Raw genomic sequence first — 15,449 nt, forward strand, 5'->3', positions numbered from 1 at the left:
AACTATAAAACTCCTAGAGGAAAACATAGGCAAAACACTCTCAGACATAAATCACAGCAGGATCCTCTATGACCCACTTCCCAGAGTAATGGAAATAAAAGCAAAAATAAACAAATGGGACCTAATTAAACTTAAAAGCTTTTGCATAATGAAGGAAACTATAAGCAAGGTGAAGAGACAGCCTTCAGAATGGGAGAAAATAATAGCAAATGAAGCAACTGACAAAGAATCTCAAAAATATACAAGCAACTCCTGCAGCTCAATTCCAGAAAAATAAATGACCCAGTCAAAAAATGGGCCAAAGAACTAAACAGACATTTCTCCAAAGAAGACACACAGATGGCTAACAAACATGAAAAGATGCTCAACATCGCTCATTGTCAGAGAAATGCAAATCAGAACCACAGTGAGGTACCATCTCACGCTGGTCAGAATGGCTGCTATCCAAAAGTCTACAAACAATAAATGCTGGAGAGAGTGTGGAGAAAAGGGAATCCTCTTACACTGTTGGTGGGAATGCAAACTAGTATAGCCACTATGGAGAACAGTGTGGAGATTCCTTAAAAAACTGGAAATAGAACTGCCATATGACCTAGTAATCCTACTTCTGGGCATACACACCGAGGAAACCAGAATTGAAAGAGACACATGTACTCCAGTGTTCATCACAGCACTGTTTATAATAGCCAGGACATGGAAGCAACCTAGATGTCCATCAGCAGACAAATGGATAAGAAAGCTGTGATACATATACACAATGGAATATTACTCAGCCATTAAAAAGAATACATTTGAATCAGTTCTAATGAGGTAGATGAAACTGGAGCCTATTATACAGAGTGAAGTAAGTCAGAAAGAAAAACACCAGTACAGTATACTAATGTATATATATGGAATTTAGAAAGATGGTAACGATAACCCTATATGCAAGACAGCAAAAGAGACACAGATGTATAGAACAGTCTTTTGGACTCTGTGGGAGAAGGCTAGGGTGGGATGATTTGGGAGAATGGCATTGAAACATGTATATTATCATATGTGAAACAGATCACCAGTCCAGGTTTGATGCATGAGACAGGGTGTTCAGGGCTGGTGCACTGGGATGACCCAGAGGGATGGGATGGGGAGGGAGGTGGGAGGGGAGTTCAGGATGGGGAACACATGTACACTCATGGCTGATTCATGTCAATGTATGGCAAAAACCACTACATTATTGTAAAGTAATTAGCCTCCAATTAAAATAAATTTAAAAATAAAACACAAAATTTTTATTAATGCCTAGTTGACTTACAGTGTTGTGTTAGTTTCAGGTGTACAGCAAAGTGATTCAGTTTTATATATATGTAAATCCACATATATATGTGCATATATTATACATATTTTATATGATGTATAATTACATATATATTTATATGTATATTCTTTTTCAGATTCTTTTCCATTATAGGTTATGACAAGATATTTTATATGGTTCTTTGTGCTGTAACATTGTTCAGTTGCTCAGTCATGTCCGACTCTTTGAGACCCCATGGACTACAAAACTCCAGGCTTCCCTGTTCTTCACCATCTCCCGGAGCTTGCCCAAATTCATGTCCATTGAGTTGGTGATGCCATCCGACCATCTCTTCCTCTGTTGTCCCCTTCTCCTCCTGCCTTCAATATGTCCCAGCATCAGGGTCTTTTCCAATGAGTCAGCAGTTTGCATCAGGTGGCCAAAGTATTGGAGCTTCAGACTTAGCATTAGTCCTTCCGATGAATATTCAGGACTGATTTCCTTTAGGATTGACTGGTTGGATCTCCTTGCAGTCCAAAGGACTCTCAAGAGTCTTCTCCAACACCACAGTTCAAAAGCATCAATTCTTTGGCTCTCAGCCTTCTTTATGGTCCAACTCTCACATCCACACATGACTACTGGAAAAATGAAAAACTACTGGAAAAACAAAGGTCTGACTATACGGACCTTTGTTGACAAAGTAATGTCTCTGCTTTTTAAAATGCTATCTAAGTTTGTCATAGCCTTTCTTCCAAGGAGCAAGCATCTTTTAATTTCATGGCTACAGTCACCATCTGCAGTGATTTTGCTGTAAAGTGGGTGCTTGTTTATTTTATATATAGCAGCTGTATCTGCTAATCTCAAACTCTTAATTTATCCCTGCCCTTTCCCCTTCTGGTAACCATGAGTTTTTCTTCTGTGTCTGTGATTCTGTTTCTGCTTTGTAAATAAGTTCATTTGTATAATTTTTTAAGATTCCATGTAAGTAATATCATATGATATTTGTCTTTCTCTCTGTGACTTCAGTTCAGTTCAGTTCACTCGCTCAGTCGTGTCTGACTGTGACCCCATGGACTGCAGCACGCCAGGCCTCCCTGTTCATCACCAACTCCCAGAGCTTACTCAGACTCATGTCCACTGAGTCGGTGATGCCATCCTACCATCTCATCCTCTGTCGAGTTACTTAATCCTCTGTGTGACTTACTTAATATGATAATATCTAGGTTCATCCATGTTGTTGCAGATGGCATTATTTCATTATTTTCTACCACATCTTCTTTATTCATTCATGTTGATGAGCATTTAGGTTACTTCTGTGTCTTGGCTATTGTAAATAGCACTGCTATGAACACTGGGATGCATGTATCTTCTCGAATCAGAGTTTTCGTCTTTTGTAAGCATTTCTTTTTAACTTAGTTGGTGAGTTGTTTAATGTCTGGCTCCCCCACTAGACTATGGACCCTGAAATGGGATGAACACTAATTTGTTCTCAGCACCAAGCACACTGCTTGGCACCTACTTTAGAGGTTTAATAAATGTTTGTTGAATGATATTAGAAGATATTTGTAGAACTTTGTATCAGACATTGTGTTTCCTGTTGACTATTTTATTGAATACAACAGGCCTGAGGGTGAAGTACTATCATGACTCCCAGTTAACAGATTAGAAAACTGAGTCTCAAAAAAGTTCACTCACGCAGGTTCACATGCTGAAACCTATGGACCCAGACTGGCTGACACCAGAGCCCAATCTCTTAACTCTGCAATTGGCCAACTTCCCAAGGAAAGAACAACTGTCAGGGTGCAAAGGGCCCTGGTGCCATTTTTTAAAACCATTTGAGTATTATCCTCCCAGACACTGGGGAGCTTTTGAAAGCCCTCTATATGCCTCACCATTTTTTTTTCCATTTCCTGTATTTCCCCTTCTCTCAGCTGCGGGAGACCATTGAGCAGGAGATTCGGGACATGGGCCTGCAGCCCACCCCGTTCACCCTCACCAAGGTCATCCAGTTGTATGAAACCAAGAATTCCCGCCACTCCACCATGATCGTGGGCTGCACAGGCAGCGGCAAGACTGCCTCGTGGCGGATTCTCCAGTCCTCCTTGTCCTCCCTGTGCCGCGCGGGGGAGCCCAACTTCAACATTGTCAGGGTGCGGAGCTGGGGCAGTGGGACTGCTGTCCAAGACTTGAGTAGCAGGCGGGGGCGCCAGGATGTAGGGAGGGCAGTACAGACCAGGAGGGCGGCCTGGGAGGGGTGAGAGAGACCGAGGCTGAATACAAATACCTGGAAATAAAGGGACAGCCTGGGATTTGTGTCTGCCAGCAGCTCAAAACTCCCTTCCTGTGTCTATTTTAGGAGTTCCCTTTGAACCCTAAGGCACTGTCCCTAGGGGAGCTGTATGGGGAATATGACCTCAACACAAATGAATGGACGGATGGCGTCCTGTCCAGTGTCATGAGGACGGCATGTGCAGGTACCCAAGGGGTCGTGGGGTGGGGAGAGCAGATTCCTGAATTTCCTGAGGGGGTGGGCAGTGTGGGGATAGAAAACTCAGTTTGGGGGAAAAAAATGCTTGGAAATGCAGAGATCCCAGGAAGCAATTGCTTGCGTCTCCAGGAAGATGAGCATGGAGGGAGGGCAAGGTAACAAAGCTGTGGTTTCCTTCTCCTCCACCTCCTACCAAGACGAGAAACCAGATGAGAAGTGGATCCTTTTCGATGGCCCTGTGGACACTCTATGGATTGAGAGCATGAACTCCGTCATGGATGATAACAAAGTGCTGACCCTCATCAACGGAGAGCGCATCGCAATGCCTGAGCAGGTTGGGGGGTGGAAACTGGAGGGCCCCAGGGCAGGGCTAAGGGGAAGAGCAGGGCCAAGAGGAAAGAGGAAGTTCTATAGGAACAAGAAAGAGGAGGAGGACACCTGGACTCAGGGCAGCCTGTGAGACTGAAGAAGAGATGCCTGTCTGCCACGGACGCTGAGGACAATCATATAGAGAACTGTGTACCAGGATGCGCTGTGGCAGAGACTAAGGCAGTCTCATTGCCACTGACATATGGGGGAATGACCTGCCCTTGTGCACCTGGGCTGTAATTTATGAGCTTTTGCAAAGAGCCCACCCTTTCCTACTCAATCAAACAATGTGAGGTGAAGAGAGACTTCTCATAAGGATGACCTTGAATAAGCCCTAATTTTTTTAAATAAGCAAATCATTTGTAAAGCTTAGGTCCTTATTCATCCTGCCACATGTGGTACTCAGTAGAGACACCTTGAGGCATCAGAATTCTGGGTGTTTTTACTACTGAGAGAAAGACAAGGTTCTGACCAAGTATATCTGTAGGTGTCTCTCCTGTTCGAAGTGGAGAACTTGGCAGTGGCCTCCCCGGCCACCGTGTCTCGCTGTGGGATGGTGTATACCGACTACACAGACCTAGGCTGGAAGCCCTATGTTCAGTCATGGTTGGACAAGAGGCCAAAGGTATGAAGGAGATGGAGGAGCGGGAAGTAACCAGTGGGGCCTGGGGGTGGTGCACAGAATAATTCAGAGCTCCTGCTCATTCAATGCCAGGTGGAGGCCGAGCCCCTTCAGCATATGTTCGAAAAGTTCATCAACAAGATGCTGACCTTCAAGAAGGACAACTGCAATGAGCTGGTGCCCCTCCCAGAATATAGCGGCATCATCTCCCTCTGCAAGCTGTACTCCGCCCTGGCCACACCGGAGAATGGGGTGAGAGGGGGCCAGGGCAGGAAGGGCTCTCAACCTCCCGGGAAAATGTCCGGGAAACGATGTGTCTGAGACACAATTGGAACATGAGGCTTGAGTGGAGCAGAGACTCTAAGAGGAGGCCTCACCAACTGTGGAGGCAGCAAGGGTGTGTATGAGGGTGTGTGTATGCGTGCACACGTGTGTCCACGTGGGCACATGTGCTGCAAGGCCAAACTATATATTTATATCCAAATCAGATAGAGAGCACAATGGGCTTCACTATAATTTCCTGCCTGTATTTAAGAGCTGAGGATAGTTCATTTGGTTCCTCATTTCTCCATTCTTCTGAAATTAAGTATTAAATCTTGGAATCTGTGAGCCCTTGGGATACTGTTTTTGCTGGGAGGAGCTCCCCAATTAGTCTGATGAGGGGCTTTAGAAATTTCCAGATTAACTGATATTGAAGAATACTTTTGTTTAGTTTAGAATTATGGTGTAAGGACCAAAATTGGATATTTTTCTGCTGAGATTAAATCACTGCCTAGAAATGGTTCATATTGTTTTTAAGGGCATTACCAGCTCATTCAACTATTAATATATAGTTGTATAACAATTAGGATCTATAACAGTATGTGTCATTCCTGGTATGATCAATATAAATTAAAACTATGTAGGTGAACTTGCAAGGTGGCATGTAGGAAAATGATAGTAAGGTAGTATCAATGGCACTCAACTGCTGAGGAGGACTGCTGGGGGAAGAAGGCTGATGAACAGAACAAAGAGAGGAGGGCAGTCTATGCCAACAGGATGACTTTTGCAGAAACACAGATAGGAGAGCCAGCCCCCCGCTGGGCAGGGTGGGCTGATGGGTGGTGTCGGTGTGTGGTACCTCTTAGCTGTAGCAGAGACCCTGAGAAGAGGATGGTGAGATGTGTACGAGTGTGAGCTAGAAGGACAGAATAAGGACTCTGGATTCAATACAGCAGACACCAGAGTCTCAGCACAACTTCCCGTGGTGCTTTTGTAGCTTAGTAGGTTTATGTAAATGTTTTGATTTAGGTTTCTCTACAACTACATGGTTTTCCAAACAGAACCAGGAAGGGAGGGAAATTTTAATTCTTTGTGATGCGTTGCCAAAATAGACCCCTCCATCTCTCTTTTTAAAAAACATGTATTTATTTGGCTGTGTTGAGTCGCATGGGCTCTCTAGTTGTGGCACTCAGGCTTAGTTACCCCACAGCATATGGGATCTTAGTTTCCCAACCAGGGATCGAACCCAAGTCCCCTGCATTGCAAAGCAGATTCTTAACCACTGGACCACCAGGGAAGTCTCTCTCTCTCTTTTCTATTCACCTTTATGTTGCTTAAAAAGTTTTTTTTTATTGGGGTATAATTGATTTACAATGTTGCATTAGTTTCAGGTATATGGCAAAATGAATCTGTTATACAAATACATACTTCTGCTCTTTCTTGATTCTTTCCCCATATAGACCATTACAGAGTATTGAGAGGAGAGATCCTGTGCTATAGAGTACAGCCTTGTTGCTTAGCTATTTTATATATAGTCATGTGTATATGTTAATTCCAACTTCCCAATTTGTCCCTCTCCCCAACCTAGTCCCTTTGGTAACCATATGTTTGTTTTCTATGAGTCTGTTTGTATTTTATAAATAAGTTCATTTGTATCATTATTTTTTAGATTTTTCACATAAGTGATGTTTTTCTTTGTCAGACTTACTTCACTTAGTATGATAATCTCCAGGTCCAACCATGTTGCTGCAAATGGGATTATTTCATTCTTTTTAAAGGCTGAGTGATACTCCATTGTATATCTGTACACATCTGCTTTATCTAGTCCTTTGTTGATGGACATCTAGGTTGTTTCCACATCCTCACTATTGTGAACAGTGCTGCAATGAACATTGTGGTGCATGTATCTCTTCAAATTATGGTCTCCATCTCTTCAGTTAATAGATTTAGGATATTTCCTCTTCTCCTTTTCCATGCAGGTGAACCCAGCTGACAGTGAGAACTTTGCTTCCATGGTAGAGCTGACATTTGTGTTCAGCATGATCTGGTCGGTGTGTGCCTCTGTGGATGAGGAGGGCCGCAAGAAGATCGACAGTTACCTCCGAGAGATCGAGGGCACTTTTCCCAACAAGGTCAGCGCCTTCCAGCTCAGCTGTCCTATTTTTCTATAACCCTGATCCTCAGACATCTTGAGCCTCAGCCTGCCACCCAGCTCTCTTTCTTCTTCCCTGTGATCTATGAGTGCTTTTTCTGGGCAGGGAAAGCCAAAGGCAGGCTTTGGTAATCTGACACACATTCTGTCCTCAGGACACAGTGTACGAGTATTTCGTGGACCCAAAGATGCGGAGCTGGACATCGTTTGAGGATAAGCTCCCTAAGAGTTGGCGCTACCCTCCAAAGTCAGAGCCGGGCCTGGGGGGTGGGTCAGGCTTGGGATTGCGGTGGGGGGAGATGTGGCAAGAGAGTTGAGATGACTTTCCAGGACAGGAAGCAGAAGCTAGAGGAAATGGGACAGGGTCCCTGAGGAGAATGCCTGATCCCCAGGCCCCACAGGAGGCAGGGTGGGTGATCAGAGAGCAGTGATGCTAGAGGAAGAGTGGGGAGCAGAAGGAAGCAGGAGTTAGAAAAGAGTGGGCCATGATCTTGAGACACAGTCCCTTTCCCCACCCCCAGCTCCCCCTTCTATAAGATCATGGTGCCCACCGTCGACACTGTCCGCTACAACTATCTGGTGAGCACCATGGTGGCCAGCCAGAACCCCGTCCTGCTGGTGGGTCCTGTGGGGACTGGAAAGACCTCCATTGCCCAGAGTGTCCTGCAGTCCTTGCCCTCCAGCCAGTGGTCAGTGCTCACAGTCAACATGTCTGCGCAGGTGTGTGGCAGGACCCCCGGGCCAGGTTGCCAGCCCCTGCTCCCTCCCTGTCTCTGCTCCCCTTTGGGAGCCCAGTGCCCGCTGGACATGCCTCTCTAACCTCGAATTTCTCTCTTGGGACCCAAGCGTTCATTCTGTACCTTTCCCACCAGACCACATCTAATAATGTGCAGAGCATCATTGAGAGCAGGGTGGAGAAGCGAACCAAGGGTGTCTATGTGCCTTTCGGAGGCAAAAGCATGATCACCTTCATGGATGACCTCAATATGCCAGCCAAGGACACGTTTGGGTCCCAGCCCCCGCTGGAGCTGATTCGCCTCTGGATTGACTACGGCTTCTGGTATGATCGAACGAAGCAGACCATCAAGTATATTCGAGTAAGCATCCAGAGAATCTGTTCTTCGAGTCTGTGTTCCTTCCCGTGATGGGTTTTGTCCCCACTCCACTGGGACCCCAGGATAAAGTCCTGTAAGCCTGTGTTCCTCCCCACAGAAGAGGGTCCTGCCTTTCTTAGGACCCAGACATCTGGCTCCTTCGTCAATTCCTGCCAGTAACTCTCTTCATTGACTGCCCTGTGCTTTGTGACCAAGGGAGCCTGTCCACCAACTTCTACTCCTTTCCCAGGCCTCTTACACCTCACTTCCATGGCAACGCTGATGCCAACCAGAGCCGCCCACAACACCCCTCTCCAGGCTTCTCCGCCTCCCATTGTTTCAGGAACCACCTCCCTGGTACCAATTCTCCACTCCCCATCCAGGATCCAGGAATCTCCTGTCAGTCCTGGCTGTTCTCCCATGGGATCCTGAGCATCTTGTTTATTTTTCCTGAATCAGTGGGCAGTCATTTCAGCCTGATTTCTGGGGCACTCATCTATCTGACAGGGCCCAAAACTCAACTAATAATAGATTCATATGTTTCAGAGAAAGAACATACATACACAGATACAAGTATATATTAATATATGTGTATATTAAAATAGAAGAAAATGTCCAGAAGATGTTATCAAATGTTGTGTGTGGTTTGTTTTTTTTAACTTACCTCTATTTTCCAAGTTGGGAACATGGATTATAATGATGAAATAAGAACAAATAGGGAATTCCCTGACAGTCCATTGTTTAGGACTCAGCGCTCCCACTGCCAAGGACCTAGGTTCAATCCCTGGTCAAGGAACTAAGATCTCACATGCTGAATGGCATGGCCAAAAAAAGAGAAAGAAATAAGAACAAATTAGTTACCTCAGTAACTCTGTGGACATTAAAAGCGTCCCAAACCCCTTCCTTTCCCTCACCTTTTCATCCCCATTACTCCATGTTTCTTCCTGCTCTTCCCTCTTCCCGTTTGTCCCTCCATTCCCTCTCTTCCTCCTGGCTCCTCTTACATCTTCCCTATTTCTTTGCCCCTCCTTTTCCCCTCCTCCTGCCTGTCTCCCCCAACCCCACCCGACCCATCTGGTCTTTGCTGTCTAGGACATGTTCCTGATGGCCGCCATGGGCCCTCCTGGGGGTGGACGGACTGTCATCTCCCCAAGGCTGCAGAGTCGATTTAACATCATCAACATGACCTTCCCCACGGTGAGGGCTTCCTGGGGGCTGGGGGAGGGGCCATAGAAGGCAAAACCACCCGTGTCCTAGAGAACGAGGGCACAGATCACAAGCTGCATTCAGGGAGCTCTGATACTTGGAGGGGAGACTCTCTGCTCTCTGCAGGCATCTTTGCTTCTGCTGAGCTGGCTCTGGTGTGTGAAGCCTGACAGTCCCAGTGGGCAGAGAGTGGGGCCCAAGCAGATGAAGGGAAGGCACACCCTCCAAAGAGGAGACTAGAGCAGCTAGGGGAGGCAAGGGAAGAACCCAGGGGTGTCCCCAAACCTCAGAAATCCAGACAAATAATAATGCAATATTAAAAAAAATCAGTACCAAAATTCAGGATGAACAAAACACCAACATTTTAAACAAATACAAGATCAGTATAGTGCCATGCTGAGCTACATGAGAGCCCGAGGCAAAAAGAAAAACCAACAGTACAGATCCTGTCTTTATTTAAAACGTTTGCATTTGTTCATTGTGGACAGTTTGCATTAATTCTGATTTTTAAATACACTAAAGTATGACTTCTCTTGATTTCTGAGGGGTGTTTTGTGCCCCTCCCCACTCTGTTCCCAAGTACTTTACTCCACTGACCCAAGTCCCCGCCTTGGCTAAAAGGCCAGGAGCTGCGAGATTGAGTCTGAGGGCCTGTTTCTAGGAGTCCCAGATCATCCGGATATTTGGCACCATGATCAACCAGAAGCTCCAGGACTTTGAGGAAGAGGTGAAGCCCATTGGGAACGTGGTGACCGAGGCCACCTTGGACGTGTACAACACTGTGGTGCAACGCTTCCTGCCCACACCCGCCAAGATCCACTACCTCTTCAACCTTCGAGACATCTCCAAGGTGAAACTCCATCTGACCCTGCCCCTGGGCCAAGCACAGCCTCCTTGGAGGTATTCTCCCTTCCTCAAAGTGAGCCCCGGAGTGTGGGAGCATCCCACACACCCCAAATCACCCCATCCCGGAATGCCACTTCCGCTAGAACTTCTGGAGGGACCCTCTTCCCTCCCTCCATCCCACTGGCCACGCCCCTCTCCCAGGTGTTCCAGGGCATGCTGAGGGCCAACAAAGATTTCCACGATACCAAGTCCAGCATCACCCGACTTTGGATCCACGAATGCTTCCGGTGAGGGTGCTGTGGCCCACCAGACCCAGGCCTCCCCAAGCCCAAGCCTCCATTCCCCCATCCCCATCCCCTGCTCTCCTCCCCAGGGCCACTTTCCTCTTCAATCCCAGATCTAACTCCAGTTCCCTCCCAACAGAGTCTTTTCTGACCGACTGGTTGACGCCGCAGACATGGAAGCCTTCGTGAGCATCCTAAGTGACAAACTCGGCTCCTTCTTTGACCTGACGTTTCATAACCTTTGTCCCAACAAACGTTCTCCCATCTTTGGTGAGCCAGGAGCTGTGGCCCCTGTAGGCTGGAGAGTCTTAGGAGACGGGTTAGAAGAAGAGGCGGGGCACTGGGGCCCAGGGAGGAAGGGCCCTCTGGGGAAGCCTGGGGAGGACCAGGCATTTGGAATCTCTCCCCTCTTGCCATGGCCCAGGGGACTTCCTGCGGGAGCCCAAGGTGTACGAGGACCTGACGGATCTGACGGTCCTGAAGACAGCCATGGAGACAGCACTCAATGAGTACAACCTGTCACCCGCTGTCGTGCCAATGCAGCTGGTGCTCTTCCGAGAGGCCATCGAGCACAGTAAGCACTTCCTGTTCCCGGGCCTTCTCCAGCATCCCAGTGACAGGGTACTCCAAGGAAATGGGGATCTCTTCCCAGATCTTTCTCAAACTGAGCCCCAGAAGTTTCCCTCCTCCCTGACCCCAGATGCGCTTGTGTCCATGGGTGGACATTTTTTCTTTGATGATGGTATTTAACAGACATGGTGAAGGTTGAATGGTGAATTGCTACCCAAGCTTCAGGCACTAACCTCTTCCCACACTGGTGGGTCCCTCTACTGCAGCGTCAGGTGTCCCAGCCCCCAGCCTAGGGCCTGGAGGTCCCCTGAGCTTGCTCAGCCAAATCATTATCCTCCCTCTTTCCCTCCAGTCACACGGATCGTGCGGGTCATTGGACAGCCTCGGGGCAACATGCTTTTGGTGGGCATTGGGGGCAGCGGGCGGCAGAGTCTGGCCCGCCTGGCCTCATCCATCTGCGAGTACATCACCTTCCAGATTGAGGTCACCAAACATTACCGGAGGCAGGAATTCCGAGAAGGTAAGGCTGGGTTTCTGAGACGGAAGTGGGTTTGGGACTGAGAGTGAAATAGCAGGAGGGAGGGAAGCCAGGTAGGGAAGATGGTGTCCTGTATGTGTCCCTGGCTGGGGGACAGCTTTCTAATCAATAGAAGAGGAAAGACAGACAGAAGGGTGAATCTGAAAGGTCTCTGTCTCCCCTGGCCCAGATATCAAGCGTCTGTATCGCCAGGCTGGGGTGGAGCTCAAGGCCACGTCGTTCCTTTTCGTGGACACCCAGATTGCTGACGAATCATTCCTAGAGGACATCAACAACATCCTTAGCTCGGGCGAGGTCCCGAATCTCTATAAGGCGGATGAATTCGAAGAGGTGCGATGCTTCTACACCCACTACCAGTTGATTCTGGCTTTCCTAGGTCCAGAGGATGCCGCTGTCGCGCCCCCTCTCCAGCTCCTCCATTAGGTGGAAGAACTGTTCCTCTTGGGCCTTCTTCCCTCCCCGGACCCTGGTGGGCAGAGCGGCCTTAAAACCCACACCCCGTGTGCCCCGCTGTTCCCTCCCGCCCTGGGTGCTGTCCTGGAAACCTCCCCCCTCTGATTGTGGCGGCGTTCACCAGATCCAGACGCTCATCATAGACCAGGCGCGCGCTGAGCAGGTGCCAGAGTCCTCGGACAGCCTCTTCACCTACCTCATCGAGCGCGTGCGGAACAACCTGCACATCGTCCTCTGCCTCAGCCCCGTGGGCGACCCCTTCAGGTGACTCCCGTGTCGGCCTTCTTCTCCTTCGGGAGTTGGTGTGTGTTTGGGGGGCCACTCCTCCCCGCTCCTGGTCTCCCTGCCTTCTGCCCCCAAGACTCCGGAGTAGCGCCAGCTTGTCCCGCCACGCCCACGTGTCTCCGCGTCTTATTGTCGCAGCCTGCACCAGGGCGTGGTTCAGCCTGCCGGATCTTTAGTTGTGCCATGTGGGATCTAGTCCCCTCACTAGGGAGCAAACCTGGACCCCCTGCGTTGGAGGCGCAGAGTCTTAGCCACTGGACCACCAAGTCCCAGCCTGTGCCTGCTTTCAGCAACTTCCTGTTACTTACATGGGACTCATCCTCTCCTTTTTGGTAGATCAGTTTTGTTTATTTTTCTGGAAGGTGAAGGCTGTTTTTTCTTTTTCTTTCGTTTTCAAGTTTTAAATTGTGGTTTAAAAAAAAACTTAAATTTTACCATTTTAACTGGTTTTAAGTACATTCACACTGCTATGCAGCAGATCCTCAGAGCATTCTTGTCTGAGACTGTAACTGGATACCCAGTGGGAACTGCCCACTTCTCCCACCACCCCCAGGCCTTGGTAGCCACCCTTCTACTTTCTGTGAGTGACCACCCCTAGATACGTTATAGATGTGGAATCATGCAGTATTTGTCATTTTGTGACTGGTTTATTTCACTTAGCATAATGTCTTCAAAGTTCATCCATGTAGCCAGCATCAGAATCCCCTTCCCCTTTAAGGCTGAATAATATTACCTGTGTGTCTCCACCACATGAGATCCATACTCCGTATTTTCAAGGGCATCAGAAAGGAGGGGAAGGACAGAGAACTTATGCAGAGAGGCAGTTGAGGTCACCAATTTGTTTATCTTTGAATATTTTTGGCTTGTGGTGTGTTCCCCGTGTACCAAGCTCTGGGCTAAGCATCCTGTATGTGTCACCCCATTGAATCCCCTAACAACTCTAGTTAGTATGCTTTGTTATTCCTTATTCGAGGTGAGGAAACTGATGTTCAAAAGGTTACGCCACTTGACCAAGATCCATATTTGGTTGGTGTGAAACTGGCTCTTTCTGACCCCAGAAGCTGTTTCTAAATCATGCACCAAACCAGCTTTGAGGGGAGCAGAATCTGGACAAGGCAACACAGGAGCACAAGGATGGGGCTTCGGGGTTCCTAGGGAATGAGTGAACTTGTGGCAAAGACCATCGCTGAAGGCCGAGTCTGCGAATGGACTTAACCGCTTCTCACAACCCCTGCCAGGAACTGGATCCGCCAATACCCAGCCCTGGTGAACTGCACAACCATTAACTGGTTCTCAGAGTGGCCACGCGAGGCCCTGCTGGAGGTGGCTGAGAAGTACCTGATGGGAGCCGATCTGGGGACCCAGGAGAATGTGAGGCCCTCCTCCCCATCTCTCCTCAACCCCTGCACTCCCACCCATTTCCGTTCTCCGTTTGCCTCTACTCTTGCTCTGTCTCATAACTTCTATGCATTGATCTCAGATCCACAAGAAAGTGGCCCAGATCTTCGTCACCATGCACTGGTCAGTGGCCACATATTCCCAGAAGATGCTGTTGGAACTTCGAAGACACAACTACGTCACACCCACTAACTACCTGGAACTTGTGTCTGGATATAAAAAGTATGATGGAAGAGTAAGGGGCACAGAGGGCCTGGGAACTTGGTGGATTTTTTGGTTTTGTTTTGGCCGCACCTTGTGGCACGTGGGATCTTAGGTCTTTGACTGGGAATGGAACCCGTGCTCTCTACAGTGAAAGCACAGAGTCCTAACCACTGAACCACTGGGGAATTCCCAGGAGCTTGGTGTCTTTTGAGGGGTATCGGTGAAACAATGTCTTGGAAAATATCCAGGAGCTGGCCAAGGGGACTGACTTGAGGACTGGGAACTGAATGGCAGAGAGGCGGGGGGCTTGTTTCTGTCCAGGAAGTTAAACCAAGAGAGGGGTTCCAGGGGACGTGGCCATCTCAGGGGCCCTCTGGCAGTGACCCCTTTATATAGCTCTGTGTCCTTGTCTCCTGGAATAATGATGTCCCTGATCCCAATCACATTGCAACTGTGACATTATATCATGGGTATATTTGGCAATATATATCCTCTTCTCTCTGCCTTTAATATCTTCTAGACTTTCCACAATTCCCAAGTTATATATTCATTCATTAAGTTGTATTGACTGTCTTTTTACGTGCACAACACAATAATTTGCTTCGAAGGTTATAAGAAAAACGTTAAAAAAAAAAACCCTCATGTTTATTGGATTTAGTATTTCAATCAAGGTGAAGAAAAAGCCATTTGTAATAATAATGATAGCCAACATTAATTCATTCATTTAACAAGTATTCTGAGCATGTACTCTGTGCCAGGCACTGTCTTAGATACTTGTAATATATATGCAAGGAGATCCAACCAGTCCATTCTGAAGATCAACCCTGGGATTTCTTTGGAAGGAATGATGCTGAAGCTGAAGCTCCAGTACTTTGGCCACCTCATGCGAAGAGTTAACTCATTGGAAAAGACTCTGATGCTGGGAGGGATTGGGGGCAGGAGGAGAAGGGGACGACCGAGGATGAGATGGCTGGATGGCATCACTGACTCGATGGACGTGAGTCTGAGTGAACTCTGGGAGATGGTGATGGACAGGGAGGCCTGGCGTGCTGCGATTCATGGGGTCACAAAGAGTCGGACACGACTGAGCGACTGAACTGAACTGAACATATATGCCAGTTAACAAAATCAAGTCCTTGCCTTCCCTGGGTCCATAGATTCACATCCTGTTTATGATTTCCCAGTCACCGTGTTAAGCAATTTACATGCACGTGCCTACGTGCTCAGTTACTCAGTCATGTCTGACTCCGACCCCATGGACTGTAGCCTGCCAAGGCTCCTTTGTCCATGGAATTTTCCAGGCAAAAATACTGGAATGGATTACCATTTCCTACTCAAGCGTATCTTCCCAACCCAGGGATCAAACCCTCATCTCTTGTGTGTCCTGCACTAGCAGGAGGATTCTT

At 47.9% G+C, this 15,449-nt stretch overlaps 1 protein-coding gene across 1 annotated transcript in view; it reads left to right on the forward strand.

Moving 5' to 3' along the window:
* DNAH2 (dynein axonemal heavy chain 2) overlaps window positions 1-15,449 on the forward strand; it is a 102,539-nt gene that overhangs the window by 62,508 nt on the left and 24,582 nt on the right. Inside the window, exons 39-57 of the mRNA XM_052658273.1 lie at window positions 3,205-3,423; window positions 3,630-3,747; window positions 3,959-4,095; window positions 4,618-4,755; window positions 4,846-5,004; window positions 6,993-7,145; window positions 7,321-7,412; window positions 7,687-7,885; window positions 8,038-8,262; window positions 9,352-9,456; window positions 10,127-10,315; window positions 10,513-10,598; window positions 10,735-10,865; window positions 11,020-11,169; window positions 11,518-11,685; window positions 11,873-12,033; window positions 12,281-12,420; window positions 13,680-13,812; window positions 13,922-14,061. Coding sequence (XP_052514233.1) covers window positions 3,205-3,423; window positions 3,630-3,747; window positions 3,959-4,095; window positions 4,618-4,755; window positions 4,846-5,004; window positions 6,993-7,145; window positions 7,321-7,412; window positions 7,687-7,885; window positions 8,038-8,262; window positions 9,352-9,456; window positions 10,127-10,315; window positions 10,513-10,598; window positions 10,735-10,865; window positions 11,020-11,169; window positions 11,518-11,685; window positions 11,873-12,033; window positions 12,281-12,420; window positions 13,680-13,812; window positions 13,922-14,061 — 2,843 coding nt within the window. The remainder of the gene's footprint in view (window positions 1-3,204; window positions 3,424-3,629; window positions 3,748-3,958; window positions 4,096-4,617; window positions 4,756-4,845; window positions 5,005-6,992; window positions 7,146-7,320; window positions 7,413-7,686; window positions 7,886-8,037; window positions 8,263-9,351; window positions 9,457-10,126; window positions 10,316-10,512; window positions 10,599-10,734; window positions 10,866-11,019; window positions 11,170-11,517; window positions 11,686-11,872; window positions 12,034-12,280; window positions 12,421-13,679; window positions 13,813-13,921; window positions 14,062-15,449) is intronic.

The sequence above is a fragment of the Budorcas taxicolor genome, chromosome 19 (assembly GCF_023091745.1).
Source record: "Budorcas taxicolor isolate Tak-1 chromosome 19, Takin1.1, whole genome shotgun sequence".
Taxonomy (NCBI): domain Eukaryota; kingdom Metazoa; phylum Chordata; class Mammalia; order Artiodactyla; family Bovidae; genus Budorcas; species Budorcas taxicolor.